The 15,756-nt window shown below is 35.5% G+C and overlaps 7 protein-coding genes across 8 annotated transcripts; all 7 read left to right on the top strand.

The window, feature by feature from the left end:
* Positions 1-61: 61 nt before the first annotated feature.
* Positions 62-1,194, top strand: LOC148765456 (uncharacterized). Its single transcript, XM_088813594.1, has 2 exons — positions 62-777; positions 885-1,194. The coding sequence occupies exons 1-2, from the start codon at positions 154-156 to the stop codon at positions 975-977; spliced, it is 717 nt and encodes a 238-aa protein (XP_088669720.1). The 5' UTR covers positions 62-153; the 3' UTR covers positions 978-1,194.
* A 1,194-nt stretch (positions 1,195-2,388) lies between these two features.
* On the top strand, positions 2,389-3,226 carry LOC105958715 (uncharacterized). The gene is made up of 2 exons (XM_012982720.2): positions 2,389-3,009; positions 3,149-3,226. The coding sequence occupies exons 1-2, from the start codon at positions 2,389-2,391 to the stop codon at positions 3,224-3,226; spliced, it is 699 nt and encodes a 232-aa protein (XP_012838174.2).
* Positions 3,227-4,011: 785 nt separating this feature from the next.
* On the top strand, positions 4,012-5,652 carry LOC105958871 (uncharacterized). The gene is made up of 2 exons (XM_012982876.2): positions 4,012-4,650; positions 5,214-5,652. Exons 1-2 carry the CDS (start codon positions 4,054-4,056, stop codon positions 5,316-5,318), a joined length of 702 nt encoding a protein of 233 aa, XP_012838330.2. The 5' UTR covers positions 4,012-4,053; the 3' UTR covers positions 5,319-5,652.
* An 837-nt stretch (positions 5,653-6,489) lies between these two features.
* LOC105958709 (uncharacterized) lies at positions 6,490-7,634 on the top strand. 2 transcript variants are annotated; one of them, XM_088813712.1, is made up of 3 exons: positions 6,490-7,148; positions 7,285-7,378; positions 7,428-7,634. In XM_088813712.1, coding segments are annotated over exons 1-3 (708 nt in total). In that variant the 5' UTR covers positions 6,490-6,536; the 3' UTR covers positions 7,430-7,634. The 2 variants fall into 2 exon arrangements, with proteins under 2 accessions (XP_088669838.1, XP_088669837.1); XM_088813711.1 differs by lacking the exon at positions 7,428-7,634 and having other exon boundaries at positions 7,285-7,421.
* A 138-nt stretch (positions 7,635-7,772) lies between these two features.
* Positions 7,773-9,144, top strand: LOC105959104 (uncharacterized). The gene is made up of 2 exons (XM_012983137.2): positions 7,773-8,686; positions 8,839-9,144. Exons 1-2 carry the CDS (start codon positions 8,081-8,083, stop codon positions 8,947-8,949), a joined length of 717 nt encoding a protein of 238 aa, XP_012838591.2. The 5' UTR covers positions 7,773-8,080; the 3' UTR covers positions 8,950-9,144.
* Positions 9,145-10,329: 1,185 nt separating this feature from the next.
* LOC148765455 (uncharacterized) lies at positions 10,330-11,582 on the top strand. Its single transcript, XM_088813868.1, has 2 exons — positions 10,330-11,109; positions 11,234-11,582. The coding sequence occupies exons 1-2, from the start codon at positions 10,510-10,512 to the stop codon at positions 11,327-11,329; spliced, it is 696 nt and encodes a 231-aa protein (XP_088669994.1). The 5' UTR covers positions 10,330-10,509; the 3' UTR covers positions 11,330-11,582.
* Positions 11,583-14,876: 3,294 nt separating this feature from the next.
* Positions 14,877-15,340, top strand: LOC148765454 (uncharacterized). Its single transcript, XM_088812811.1, has 2 exons — positions 14,877-15,086; positions 15,206-15,340. Exons 1-2 carry the CDS (start codon positions 14,877-14,879, stop codon positions 15,338-15,340), a joined length of 345 nt encoding a protein of 114 aa, XP_088668937.1.
* Positions 15,341-15,756: the final 416 nt, after the last annotated feature.

The following is a 15,756-nucleotide window of genomic DNA, read 5'->3' as shown; positions in this document are numbered from 1 at the left end:
CCCAAATTACTGCACGTCTACATCGATCTGTGTGAATCTAAATACCAAGACTCATCCCTTATAAAATCAAACAGGCCAGTTGAACTCTTACAAGTAGAACAGAAAGCCTATTGAGTTCCATAAAAAAAAAAAAGAAGAAAAAAAGAAAAGGAAATGGCGAAATCATCAGTAAGCATGAAGCTCCTGATAGACACCCATGGGAAAAGAGTACTGTTTGCTGAGGCAGGCAAAGATTGTGTGGATTTCCTGTTTTACATACTCTCTCTGCCTGTAGCTAACCTCGTTAATCTTGTAGGAAAAAACCAAATGGTGGGGTCTTTGGGAAACCTGTACGAAAGCATAGAAACCCTAAACCAGTCATACATACAGCCAAACAAAACCAAAGACACCCTTCTAAAACCAGTGGCTCCTGTCTGTAGTGGTTCTTCTGTTCCTCTGCTAGCCCTACAAGATGCACCCACCACTGTAAAGAAGTTCTACAGATGCGCCAACGTCTGTACCTACCATAATGTATCCGATTCACCAAACGCCGTTTGTCCACATTGCCGCGTGGCTATGAACATTGCCATGCACTACGTGGCTCCTCCTGCAAGAAAAGAATCTTCGAGTGAAGAAGAAGGTGCAGGGTTTGTGAAAGGGGTGGTGACTTACATGGTGATGGATGACTTGGTTGTCACGCCTATGTCTACTATTTCCAGCCTTACTCTTCTCAGCAAGTTTAATGTTAAGGAAGTTGGTGCTTTGCAGGAAAAGGTTGTCGATTTGGGAATGTCTGAGGTATTTATATATATGAATCTCATTGTACTTTTCTTCTCATCACTTCTTATATATATATACTTACACTCAGCTGATATATGTAATATTTGTAATGAAATTTAACCTAGGCGGTGAAGTTGTTGAAGGCTTCTCTGGAGACTGACAAGGTTCTTACCAGTGTGTTCTTGAAGGGAAAAGGCGTTCCAGGGACTCCTCGTTAAAGACTAGTACTTAATTAAATTAATATTGGATTAGTACTTGTGTTAGTTTATTAATTACTTTTGTTTTTTGGGATATATATGCATCCATGAACTCCTTTTGTACGTAGCTAGCTAGCTAGCTCTGAGTTCAAATGAAATGCTATGATATGTGTCTGCTAGTCTCTGTTTTGCTTCTCTAATATAAATCGGCAGCCACATAAACATTTATTACCTATTATTCTATTCCTCCACGCTTTTAACTATTCTCATTTCTCAATGTATGTTCAATCGAAAGAAAGTAACTCTGGACCGGCTCTCAATAAAAAATAGGCTCGACTGAGATATAATTCGGCCAAGTCATTCGGTTTGGCCTGGCTGAATTGCCATTACTACCCTTTTCATATGATTGGGCCGATTTGATTAGTACTGGACTAAAACATTATTTAGCCGAGTCAAACTTAGGTAAGTTGGCCTGAATAACTTCCTTGCAGCCCAACATCAATTTGTTTTGTTTAAGATTTCTCATTTCTTGGTCGACGGATCAATTTTGGTCACGTTAATATATGTCTGTAATTATGATCCATAAATTTATGGTACAATTCAATTCAAATTATTTTTCCATGTATTTGTATATAGGCTATAAATATCTATATATAAATCATAATATATAAAAGTAAGGTTCACAATCAAGTTTAATTTGGGGCATAACCCAGAATATTTTTTGCGAGGTATTCATAAAAAAGTAGAAAAACAAGTAAAAATGATAAATGATGATTATGAAAAAAAATATAGAAATTTAAATAAAAGTATTGAAAAAACTTGAAGGGACCAAATCCATATTTACGAAAAAATGGGGGGCAAAAATCATATGTTCAAAATATTACCCGGAACAACTATTTGTTTTTCTAATGTCGGGGGCCTCGATGAGCAGAGACAATACTAATTAATATTACTTCCTCCTTCCCTCATTATTTGTCATTTTTTTTAGTTGCACACATATTAAGAAACTCAATAAATATGTATAGATAGTAGCAAAAAGTATAGTAAATCACTAAAATGCCCATGCCATTAATTGATTTTTAAATAATTATATTTCAATTGTGAGAAAGGGCAAAATTGAAAAAAAATGCAATTAATTATTTATTGGAATAGTAAAATGACAAATAATTTGAAATATGAAAAAATGGCAAAAGTGACAACTGACAAATATTAAGGGAATGAGGGAGTAATAATTAAATGTAGAACAAGGTGCACGCCTACCTTGAAGACATCAACCGGCAACAGGCAACAGCCACTGAGAATTGAATACATCGGAAAACAAGATATAATTACACTCAGCGGCATCTTTCTCTCTCTCTCTCTATATATACATACAAACTGATGCTCTCTACAAAACCTAAATATTACTACTAGTATACATTAAACAGTAGGTATGGCGAAATCCTCAGTAAGCATGAAGCTCCTGATCGACACCCATGGTAAAAGAGTACTGTTTGCCGAGGCAGGCAAAGATTGTGTGGATTTCCTGTTTTACATACTCTCTTTGCCTGTAGCTAACCTCATCAATCTTGTCGGAAAAAACCAAATGGTGGGGTCTTTGGGAAACCTGTACGAAAGCATAGAAACCCTAAACCAGTCTTATATACAACCAAACAAAACCAAAGACACCCTTCTGAAACCAGTGAATCCTGGGTCGTCTTCTGTTCCTCTGCTTGCTCTGAAAGATTCTCCTACTATTACAAAGAATTACTACAGGTGCCAATGTAGTTATCATAACTATTATGTATCAGATGACCCAAAAACGAGTTGTCCAAGTTGTCGCATGGCAATGAACACCGCTATGCAATATGTGCCACCTCCTACGAAGCAAGAATCGTCGAGTAGTAGTGAAGAAGGTTTAGGGTTTGTGAAGGGGGTGGTTACTTATATGGTGATGGATGACTTGGTTGTCACGCCAATGTCTACTATCTCCAGCATCACCCTTCTTAACAAATTTAATATCAAGGAAGTTGGTGCTCTGCAGGAAAAAGTTGTCAATCTGGGAATGGCTGAGGTAATTTATATCATATTATATATGTCATGATGACTTCTATTACACATATTTCTTTATTCCTTTATTTCGTAGCTAGGTTTTAATTATTGAATATACACACACACGCACACAAGCTGATATAATATTTGAAACTGGCTAGGCTGTGAAGTTGTTGAAGGCTTCTCTGGAGACGGACAAAGTTCTTACCAATGTCTTCTTGAAGGGAATGATTAATTGAAGAAATGTTTGCACGTGCTTTGTTATGCGTTTTGTGTAATATATGTACATATTAAGTACTTTTGATTAGTCGTTTGATCTTCTTCTTCTTTTGGCTGTAAATTAAGTGAAGTTGATCAACTGCTTTTGTACGTATGCTTAATTCCCTCTAAAGAAGCACAAACTAGGTTTTAGTGACATCTGTGTATCACCTAGCATCTGTCTTCTTCAAGGAAAAATGTTAATTCATTTTTATTACTACCTAATTTTACATTATTTTTCTATGATTTATTTGCTCAAAAAATTTAAACTCTATAATTACAATTTAAATTTTAAAATATTAAACAAAAGGTGGGTCCCTCCAGTTTAATAGCTCCCTCGTAACTCCTATCTATAACTCCCTAGCGGTTTATGTGCTTTATCTTCTCACCATGCATTTCTATTGGTAATTTACATTTTTTAGTTTCAATATTACAACATAAATAAGTTTTTTAATAAGTATTTATAACAAATATGTAGAATTAAAATCCGTATCAAGGACGCAAGTGTAACACCATAATCAAACAGACTTGATTTCTTTTTTAATTAAAAACAAATACAAAATTTTAATATAAATTTAAAAAAAAAAAATTGATAACGAAACACTATGATCTTTTGATTTGATTTGATTTGATTTGATTTGGATTCTAATTCCAAATACAGTTTTGGTGCATATCCATTATCATTTTCAGTTTCTTGATCCTTATTTCTAGATTCCTAACATTTTAAACCATTTCAAATTTCGGGACAACACAATAAACATATACAAACCCTAGCCTCTCATCTCCAAATCTCGAAAACCTAGCTACCATGGCAGAATCAACACTGAGTTTGAAGCTCTTGATCAACAGCCAAAGCAAGAGAGTCCTCTTCGCCGAGGCCGGAAAAGACTTCGTCGACTTCCTATTCTACATTCTCTCTTTACCGGTTGGTACGGTCATCAATCTCCTCAAGAAGCAAGAAAACATCGGCTCGTTAGCAAACCTGTACGAGAGCATCGAAAACCTAAACGAGACGTACATACAGCCAAACAAGACAAAGGAGGCTATTCTGAAACCTGTTGCTACGGTCTCCGGTTCCAATGTCCCTCTGCTTGCGCTGAACGACGCATCCTCCAAGAGAAAATTCTACAGGTGCAGCAGTTGTCCCGGCTATGTTTCGGACGATGCAGACGCATCTTGTCCGAGTTGCAGTCGGAAAATGACGACAACTTTGTCCTACGTGGCACCTCCACAGAGGGCTTCTGGTGAAGTTGGATTTGTGAAGGGGGTAGTTACTTACATGGTGATGGATGATTTGGCGGTTATACCGTTATCTACTATTTCGAGCATAACTTTGCTGCACAAGTTTCAAGTTAAGGAATTGAGTTCTTTGGAGGAAAAAGTCGTAACCTTTGGCATGGATGAGGTATATATTACACACGAATTCCCTTCTTTCTTTTGGTAAATTACAACGACTCCGAGGTATGGTCAAATTATGAAAAATCCCTTTTGTTTGGCAAAATTACGTACCCTCTCAACTATGAATTTTCTTACACCTCCACCGTTATAGTTTCAAATTCAACACAATTATTTAAATTCCGTAGAATGTGCTAAAAATACTGTTTCGTTTTGTGTAAAAATACAGTGTCTGATGCACCAAAATTTGATATATAAAAGCTAAATAACATATTTTATAATCATCTTGTTTCAAAATGTGGAGCTCGAATGGGATAAAACGGCTACAAAAGTGATAATATTATATATAATTTAAAAGATTCCATTAAATTTTAAACCGCAAGGGTGGACGTGTAAGAAGAATTATAGTTGAGGGGTGGTTGTAATTACCCAAACAAGAGGGGGTGTTGTAATTTGACCATACCTCAGGGCTCAGGTGGTTATAATTTAAACTTTTGTAATCTTCCAAATAATCCTTACTGATTTTTGCATTATAATTAATTTGGGTTTTTGTTATAATATTTTTTGGAATAGGCTGTGAAGTTGTTGAATGCATCTATGCAGACGAAGAAGGTTCTCACTGAAGTGTTTCTTAACTGTGCAACTCCAAGGAAACCTGATGTAGAGATCATGGATTGAATCTCTCTCTCTCTCTCTCTCTCTCTCTCTCTCTCTCTCTCTCTCTCTCTCTCTCTCTCTCTCTCTCTCTCTCTCTCTCTCTCTCTCTCTCTCTCTCTCTCTCTCTCTCTCTCTCTCTCTCTCTCTCTCTCTCTCTCTCTCGTTTGGATGAATTTATGGTCGTTTTTCATTTGGGATTTGTAATGATTTTTAATTTGTTGGTAGCAGTTCAGTGAAGGCACTTGGTGCATTATTTTAACGAAGTTAGATTGTTCATTGGTTATTAGTTTAATTTATTGTGTAAACCCTCTTTAACTCCCGTTTGCTTCAATTCAATCAATTTATGTTATATCAATTTATTATTGGTAGTTTCTTGGTTGCTATCTTTTATATTACAAAATTTTAGATTTAACTAATTAAACATTTCTAGCGATTGAAACTATTTATCATTTAGTGATATCTTTTGCATTTTTAGTGGCAAAAATAATTTTGTTCTTTTTTTTAAGGGCATCTCCAAGGTTAGATGCTAAAAATTGGAATGCTATGTACATTTTACTATTTGATTATAATAGATATTTTACAGTTAATATATTTGATATCTTATATATAATATGCAAAATAATAGGTATCCATCCGTGGAGCAATTTTTCTTAGGTTTGAGATGGTAAAATATTTATAATTTAGCTTTTACTTCTCTAAAACCTACAAGGTTGGAGATGCTCTAAACCTAGAAAACGCTATATGTAGAAGTACTCACCTCGTACTAGAAACATTTCTATGCGTAGAAAATTATCTCTATTTTCAAGTAAATTTGCAAAATAATAATAATATTTATATATTGTAAAAAAAATGAACTTAATATGTGAAATAAAATAGATGTATACAAAAAATAAATCACTCTTGAATTTAATAAATAAATGAATAAATAAAATGTTGGACCTTGTAAAATTAATACATTGAAAAATTTAATCAAATTCTTGGCCCTTGAAAAGATCGGTCCATTTTTGGGACCTACAAAATATTACCCGTTTACGCAATAAAAATAAATAATATAATAATAATAATAATAATAATAATAATAATAATAATAATAATAATAATAATAATAATAATAATTGGGCCCTTTCTCTGCTCGGCCCTAGGCAACTTATATATACCCTAAATGAGTCCCCTTCAACCAAATTCTCTGATCAACATTTAAATCCTGAAAATCCCCAAATTGAGGAAAGAAACCTAAAAATGGCGGCAGCCGAATCAAAAGTAATCAGCTTGAAACTGTTGATTGACACCAAAGGCAAAAGAGTCCTCTACGCAGAAGCCGGAAAAGATTTCGTCGATTTCCTGTTTCAGTCACTCTCTCTACCGGTGGGCACCGTCGTCAGTCTCCCCAAACCCCAAGTAAACGCCGGCGCATTAGCGAACCTGTACGATAGCATGAAGAATCTCAACGAATCTTACCTTCTCAAATCGAAGCAGACGAAAGATCCCCTTTTGAAACCGGTGCTCCATTCTCTCTCCGCGAGTCAGGGTTTTAATCCTCTGCTCCCACTCAACAATGCACCCACTCCAACAAGAATCTACTCCTGCACTTACTGTTACTCGTACGTTTCTCTTGAACCAAACGCATCTTGTCCGGCGTGCATTTCTTATATGAAGAAAATGGTGTATTGTGTGGGTGTTTCCAAGTCTGAAGAAATCGGATTTGTCAAGGATATGGTTCCTTACATGGTGATGGATGACTTGTCTGTCACGCCATTGTCGACCATGTCCAGCTTCGCTCTGCTGCGTAAACTTGATGTTAAGGATATGAGTGTAGTTGAGGAAAAAGTGGTCAATTTTGGCAAGGACGAGGTATTATTAATTATACCTACATTAATTTGTGCTTTCAAAGTATGTATATATATATATATATATATATATATATATATATATATACTATGTAGGCACTAATTACTGTGTGTGTGTGTGTGTGTTTGTGTTTTGATAGGCTTTGAAGCTGTTGAGTGCTGCTTTGTATACAAATAATGTTCTTACCGATGTGTTCCTCAACTGCACAAATAGTACTTCAAAGAAACGTGCATGTAAGAGAGAAACTTAACCGTGGGTAACTAAATTGATACGAAGCAGCAGAAAATTGATTAAGGATCAAGAACTCACGTGAGCAGCGGTGGGTTTAATTTGGCAAAGGTGCTTCAAAAAATTTGATTTCATTATTTTTGGTGTTAGTTGGAAGTTTTTTTTTTTTTTTTTTTAATTAGTTTCTACAGTTTTAATAGAATTTTTAATATCTTTGCTTACTAGTGTATATAAATAATTCTAACATTTTAGTTTAATAAAATTATTTAGAGGATTTTATTTCTATTTTCTGGAGGATTATGGGTTTGTTAATTTCTTGATTGTTACCTTTTTATAGATTCCTGAATTATAGAAGTTATTTCAATTTTTGGAATTATATATATATATATATATATATATATATATATATATATACACACACACGTGTTGTCTTTTGTTTTTCTGAGATTCAAATTGCATCAAAATAAAAATAATTTAGGGTCTTTTTTTGTAATTAGTGGCAAAAATACTTTTGTCTTATTCTTGTAACCCTAGGAAAACCCTTCATGCATATAGAAGTACTCCTCTTGTATAAAAAGTCTAATAGACACAACTCCTACTTGCGCACGTGTGTCTTGATTCCCCTTTGTCCAAACCATCTATATATACCCTTACCCTCTTCGCCCTATTTCCCTCTGTAAATCACGACCACAAAAGAAACCCTAAACATGGCCGCCGCTGCAACAGCCGTACCGAAATCGATGAGCTTGAAACTGTTGATCGACACACAAAGCAAAAGGGTCCTCTACGCGGAAGCCAACAAAGGCTTCGTCGATTTCCTGTTTCACATACTCTCTCTGCCCGTGGGCACTCTTGTTAGTTTTTTGAAAAGTCAAGGTAATATCGGCTCATTAGCAAACCTATACAACAGCATCGAAAATCTTAACAATTCTTACATGCACTCAAAGCAAACGAAAGATACCCTTTTGAAACCAAGGCCCCTCTCTCTCGTCGCTGGTCCGAATGTTCCTCACAATAATCCATATGCTGCTACAAACATCTACACCTGCTCGTGTAATAACTCGTGTGCTTCTGTAGACCTGAAAACAGTTTGTCCGATCTGCAAGAGAGAAATGGTTAAACTGATAACTTTTGTGGGTCCTACGTCATGTGGTGAAGTTGGATTTGTCAAGGATATGGTTACTTACATGGTGATGGATGATTTGTCTGTCACGCCGTTGTCTACTATGTCGAGCTTCGCGTTGCTCCTTAAACTTGATGTTAAGGATATGAGTGCCGTGGAGGAGAAGGTGGTTAATTTTGGCATGGATGAGGTATATTTAATTTATATTACGACTAGATTGTATTATTCGTCTTATTTTCGTTTCAAATTAAGAATATCTTTGAACTGCTAATTTTATATATGTCCTATGTAGGCCACTGATTACTGTGCGCGTGTGTGTGTTTGTTTTTATTTTTTACGCAGGCTGTGAAGCTGTTGAATGCTTCTTTGCATACTCATAATGTTCTTACCGATGTCTTCCTCAATTGCACAACTACGACTTCAAAGAAACGTGCATGTAAGAGCGAAACCTAACGGTGGTAAGGTGATCGAGCTGATTGATTAATTAGGATTAAGGATGATCAAGAACTTGAAGATCGGCAAAGGTCCTTCAAGAAGTTTGGTTTTGTCGTTTTTGGTATTAGTTATAGACTTCTTTAGCTTAATTAGTTTTTACACTTTTAATTGATTTTGATCTTCTATTACTAGTGTAAGTAAGTGACTCTTACATTGTTGTTTAATAAAAAAATATTTGGACGGTTTATTTCTATTTTCTTGAGGATTTTGTACTTATTGTTCTTGAAATTGATTCATTCGTCTAAAAAGTATTTCGCCTTATCTATTATTTACATCTCCAACACTTTCCTCTCTCGTTGAAGATAAGATGCTGTCTGAGTCAGCAGGGCCGGTTCTGAGGGGAGGCGGTCGCCTAGGGCCCCGGTAGCCTCTGGATTTAAAAAAAAAATTATAAATCAACAATTGTTACTTAGTTTCTATAATTCTCCTAAGCATGGCCCCTAATTATTTTATTTATAATGTATTAGTTATTTATTTTTTATATATTCACTTGTTTTAGTACTACTTCATGCAAATTATTCTTTTAAAAATTTGAGAGCGCGCCCGAACCCCCGCAAACTTTAACTCCCTATATTACAAATTTCTAGTCTTGTCACTAGCTATATATCGTACAAAAGTGAATTAACATCGAGTTTAGCAACTTTTTAGAAAAATAAATGAGTTTTTTATTAGATTTTAGTAGGCACCATGTTTTTGCTTTGCCACCTTTTAGAAAAACAAACGAGTTTTATATTAGATTTTAGTAGGGCCCCATGTTTTTGCTTTGCCGTCTTCAAATCTCGCCTAGGGCCTTCAAAATCTTAATAACGGGCATGTGAATCAGATACCATGTTAATTGACTTCATATACACAAATCGTTTAATATTTATATTTTGAAACAAAAAATTAAATTTTGTTATCAATGACAAGCTATGTAGCACGTAAAGTTCAACTTCTAGGAAATGTTTCGTGACACCTTATATGGGTCATTTCGTAATTTCAAAAAAGTTAGAAACATGTTTGAATAGCAGATTTCTTACTTCCCTAATTTATTACATGATTCATTGATCAATCACAAATTGACAGTTATTTGTATGGAAATATAAAGAGAAAAATTATATATAAATACAAACTTATATATGTTTATATAGTATATTTTTAAATCTATCGCAGTATTTTTAATATTTATACGTTTTCCCGTTTTCCCCAAGTTTGTATCCCTATTTTTTTGACATGCCGTTTTTTCATATCCATTTTCCCGTATCTCCATTTTCCTGTCCGTGCTACATAGATGTTGCTTTGGAACCAAGAATCTGGTTTCTACTAGATCTGGACTTTTCTATAATTAAGCAAATTTTTAGCCCTTGATAATATTGGGCCAATTATTAGGACCTATAAAATAATAAAATACTACCCATACGCAATAAAATAGAAAAAACAAACTGGGCTATAATTATAAACCCTAAATTAAGTGAGCCAATATTTTCATTCTCATAATCCCCAAAATCAAAATCAAAATCAAGAAACGAAACCCCAACAATGGCCGCATCAGAACCCAAAACGATGACGTTGAAGCTGTTGATAGACACCAACGGCAAAAGAGTCCTCTTCGCCGAAGCAGATAAGAATTTCGTCGATTTCCTCTTTCAGATTCTCTCTCTCCCTGTAGCCACACTCGTCAGTCTTCTCAGAAACCAAGTAGACATGGGCTCACTGCCAAACCTATACGACGGCATCAAGAATCTCAACAATTCTTACATGCAGTCACACGAGAAGAAGTTATCCCTTTTGAAACCGGTGCCCCTCTTCATCGTGCCAGGTTCGATTGTTCCCCGCCGCGACGACGACGCAAGAAAACCCTACGTATGCGACTCATGTTACCTGTACGCCTCTGTAGAGCCGGGCACGTTTTGTCCCGACTGCAAGGTGGAAATGGAGCAGATGACGATATCTTACGTGGGCCCCCCTCCGCCGCCTGATGAAACTGGGTTCGTTAAGGATATGGTGACTTACATGGTGATGGATGACTTGGTTGTCGCGCCGTTGTCGACTACGTCGAGCTTCGCTTTGCTCCATAGATTTGATCTTACGGATATCAGTGCCGTGGAGGAAAAAGTTGTCGAGTTTGGCTTGGATGAGGTATTTACTTACAGCTTAGCTACATTTTCTTACAAAGAATCTTTTAATTACTACTAAGCCACTACGTGTTTCTGTGTGTGTGTGTGTGTGTGTGTGTGTGTGTGTGTGTGTGTGTGTTTTGCAGGCTGTGAAGCTGTTGAGTGCTTCCTTGCGTACTAATAATGTCCTTACCAATGTCTTCCTCAATTGCACAAGTACGACTTCAAGAACGTGCATGTAAGAGAGAAACTTAACCGTGGTTAGGTGAGCAAAATGGTAATTTCATTAGCGAATTGGAGAGATTAAGGATCAAGAACTCACAGATGTGATCAAAAAGTTTGGTTTTTCATCCTTTTTTCTGGTCATAGTTGGACTTCTCTTTTTAGTTAGGTTTTACAGTTTTAGTAGAATTTTTGATCTTTTCTTACTAGTGTTAGTAAGTAATTCTAACATTTTCTAGTTTAATAAACTTATTTAGAGGATCTTATTTCTAATTTTCTGGAGGATTAACACTGTTTATTGTTCTTGGAATTAATTCATTGATGAAATAAATAAATAAATAAAAACCCTACACCCATGATTGTTGGTATATATTTCCTGTGAGCTAACAATAGCTCACTGACTGATGCCACTAGATGCTCTTCCCCTAGAAAATCTACTTCAACCAAAATGCGACTACGCGTAAATTTTTCCGCCAAAAATTATCGTCCGTGATAACTCTCGTCGTCATCGAATTTCCTTGTCCTTGAGATGAATTTATCGCAAGTGATAACTCTTCATCATTGAATTTCCTTGCCCTTGAGATGATTTTTTTTTCATCGCCAAGTCGATCGAATGTGGCAATTAGGGTTTTGTGGGGCCCTCAGACAAGAGATACACATGTAGTAGTGACACTTCTCCGACATGGACTAATTGATGCTAGCCATGATCTGTGTGAAGTGGATATATAGCTTTTCTTTGGTCCGGAACACCTCAAACTGCAAACATTAATTAATTAATTTGTTTATTTTCGTGAGAGCCAAAAAGTCCATATGATTTATTTTTAAAATCCAGGACCGGACCGGCTCTGCTTATTATATTGGGTAAATTCCGGCCACCCCTTGAGGTTAAATCTAATTATGAAAAAAAAAAAATCTCTCATGTTTAATTGGGTAATTACAACCACCCCTTAACAACGGAATCTTCTTACACATTCATCATTGCGGTGTCAAATTTAGTAGAATATTCTATACTATGTGGAATATAATATTCTCTAGTTTTTTACCTGTTTTACCCAATTCGAGCTCCACATTTTGAAACAAGATGATCATAACATGGTGATGGATGATTTGGTCGTCATGCCTTTGTCCACTATTTCAAGCATCACTTTTCTTAATAAGCTCGACGTTAAGAATTTCAGTACCGTACGGGAAAAACGCGTCGATTTTGGCATGGATGAGGTGTATATATATATAAATATATGTATATATTATATTGCTAGTTCTTTCAATGATGAATCTTTGAACTTATACTAATTTATATATATATATTTTTTTCTTTTTTTCTCTTTTTCTCTTTACACAGGCTGTGAAGCTGTTGAGTGCTTCTTTGCATACTAATAATGTTCTTACTGATATGTCTTCCTCAATGGCACAACTAGTACTTCAAAGAAAGGTAACACACAGGCGATCTTGGGAAAATTAATCGATGCGAAGTATACGTAGCAGGATCGTTATTCGGCTGTTAAGTGGAACTTTGGTCTTCTTTTACTAGTTTAAATAAGTATGTTATAGTTAGAATTATATGGAATATTCTCTAGTTTTTCTCTGTTAAGGGACTAATATATATTTTTTTTCTCTGTTTCACGCTTTCATGTGCTCAATCTTAGGTTATTAAGATTATTTTGAAGGGTAAATTACTGTCAACCCTCTGAGATAAGGCCAAATTACGAAAAAAAATCATTTATGTTTGGGTAATTATAATCGCACCTCAACGATAAATTTTCTTATTACACGTTCACCCTTGTGGTGTCAAATTTAATGGAACATTTTAGATTATGTAAAATATTCTCCAGTTTGTACTAAGTTTACCCCATTCGGGCTCCACATTTTGAAACAAGTTGATCATAAGATATGTCTCTTGGTTTGTAATATCAGATTGTGTTGCATTAGAAACTGCATTTTTGCAATAAGCGAGAGAAACATTCCATGAAATTTAAATTGTAAAATATTAGTTGGATAAAAACTGATATAATCAACTCAGTCTAAAAAATTTTGAAAAAAAATGCAAAATAAAGAAATACACAATATTTATAAAACTAAAAACAAATATGTTATGGAACTGCACATACTTTAACCAAAATAAAATAATTAAAAATATGCTTTTCTAATTGCTAAAAGAACCCTGAGGGTATTTATGTCAACTTCTGGTTGGTCAATGGATAATAATCTCTGAAATAAATAGATAGCATCCAAAGTCACGACCAGATTGGAACTGTTGATTGACACCAACGGCAAAAGAGTGCTGCATGCAGAATCCGGCAAAGAATTCGCCGACTTCCTGTTTCAGATACTCTCTCTGCCGTTAGCCACAGTCGTCAGTCTTCTGCGTAAACAAGACACCTTCGGCTCGCTATCGAACCTGTACGAAAGCATGGAGAATCTTAACGATTCTTACATGCAATATAACGGGACCAAAGATTCCATTCTGAAACTAGCGCCCGTTGTTAACGTTTCCTCTGCTGTGCGTCGGTAGCATTATCTACAAGTGCTCCGTGTGTTCGAGTTTTGCTTCTAAAGACCCGAACGCGACTTGTCTAAAATGGTAATTTTATTAGCGAATTGGAGAGATTAAGGATCAATATAATTATACTCACAGATGCAAAGTGTGTTGTTTTTCATCTTTTTTTTCTGTTAATAGTCGTTGGACTTCTCTTTACTAGATGGAATGAAATGTTCTCTATTGGGGAGGGGGGGTGGGGTTTGTAGTTACTCAAACAGGAAGATTTTTTCTCGTAATTTGACTTTACCTTAGCAGGATGGTTCTAATTTACCCTATTATATTATATATGGAAAAAGACGATAGGTTAATTATGTCCAAATAAAGAAGGAAATATTTAGGGTAAAAAGAAATCTTTAAATCCTAGTATAGTATAAACAAATTAAATTTTATTTATGTTACCAAATACCAAGTTTTTTGTCTTTTTTTCTTGTAACCCTAGAAAACCCTAGTTGTTTCTTTGTAAGACTCCATCTCAACCAGTAACTCTTTACCCTAGTTGTCCGCACACAGACGTACTTATTAATTCCTTAAAACTGGCCTCCTCTTCAAAGACATTGTCATAATCATCCCTAAATCTCGGTACTCAAGTTAAAGAAAAACTAACCATGGTCGGCGAGGCAGAAACCGAAGTAGTGATGAGGTTGAAACTGTTGATAGACACAGAAAGCAAAAGAGTCCTATTCGCGGAAGCAGGCAAAGATTTCGTCGATTTCCTCTTCAAGATACAAACCCTACCGGTCGGTGCAGTAGTTCTTAGTCTCCTTCAGAAAAAACAAGCAAGGATAGGCTCATTAACAAACCTGTACGAAAGCATTGAAAATCTCAACAACTCTTACATGCAATCGAACGAGACGAAGGATGCCCTTTTGAAACCGGACGACCCTCTTTCTCTAGTCGCCGGTCCAACTCCGGGCCCTCCTCGGGCCGCCACCCTTGCATCAAAATTATTCTACAAGTGCTCCACGTGTCCCCCCGTGTATGTTTCTGATTCCCCAGACATATATTGCCCAGGGTGCCGCTATAGTAAAATGACGTCAAGTATGATTTACGTGGCTCCTCCGTTCTATGACGACGACCAAGGAATCGGATTCGTCAAGGATATGGTGACTTACATGGTGATGGATGATTTGGTCGTCACGCCTTTGTCCACTATCTCGAGCATCTCTTTTCTTAATAAGCTCGACGTTAAGGATTTCAGTTCCGTACAGGAAAAACGCGTCAATTTTGGCATGGATGAGGTATGTATATTGTATATATTATATTGCTAGTTCTTTCAATTAAGAATCTTTGAACTACTGACTTATATATACTATGTATGTGTGTATTTCTTTTTTTTCCTTTTTTTCTTTTTACACAGGCTGTGAAGCTGTTGAGTGCTTCTTTGCATACTAATAATGTTCTTACTGATGTCTTCCTCAATTGCACAACTACTAATTCGAACAAACGTAATCGATGCGAAGTATACGTAGCCGGAGCGTTATCCGGCTGTTAAGCGGAACTTTGGGCTTCTTTCACTAGTTTAAATAAGTATGTTAGAGTTAGAATTATAACATTTTGATTTTTTTGGAATTAATTCTTTTATTGGAATCAAGAATCTGGATTCTACGGCTAATAGACTTTTTTTTTTCTCAGTGTTTCACGCTTTCATGTGCTCAATAGTAGGTAATTAAGATTATTTAAAGGTTAAATTACGGTCGACCATATGAGATAAGGTAAAATTACGAAAAAATCATTCATGTTTGGGTAATTACAACCACCCATCAACTATAAATTTTCTTACACGTTCACACTTACGGTGTCAAATTTAATGGAATCATCTAAATTATGTAGAATATTTTCTAGTTTGTAAAACATATGTATTTTAAAATATATTAAAAAAGGAGAAAAGGATTGCAAAATATTTGGATA

The sequence above is a fragment of the Erythranthe guttata genome, chromosome 14, assembly GCF_056151865.1.
Source record: "Erythranthe guttata isolate IM_541 chromosome 14, IM_541, whole genome shotgun sequence".
In the NCBI taxonomy this organism is placed as follows: Eukaryota; Viridiplantae; Streptophyta; class Magnoliopsida; order Lamiales; family Phrymaceae; genus Erythranthe; species Erythranthe guttata.
The sequence above is the reverse complement of the archived record's forward strand: the minus strand, read 5'-3'. Positions and strand labels throughout refer to the sequence as shown.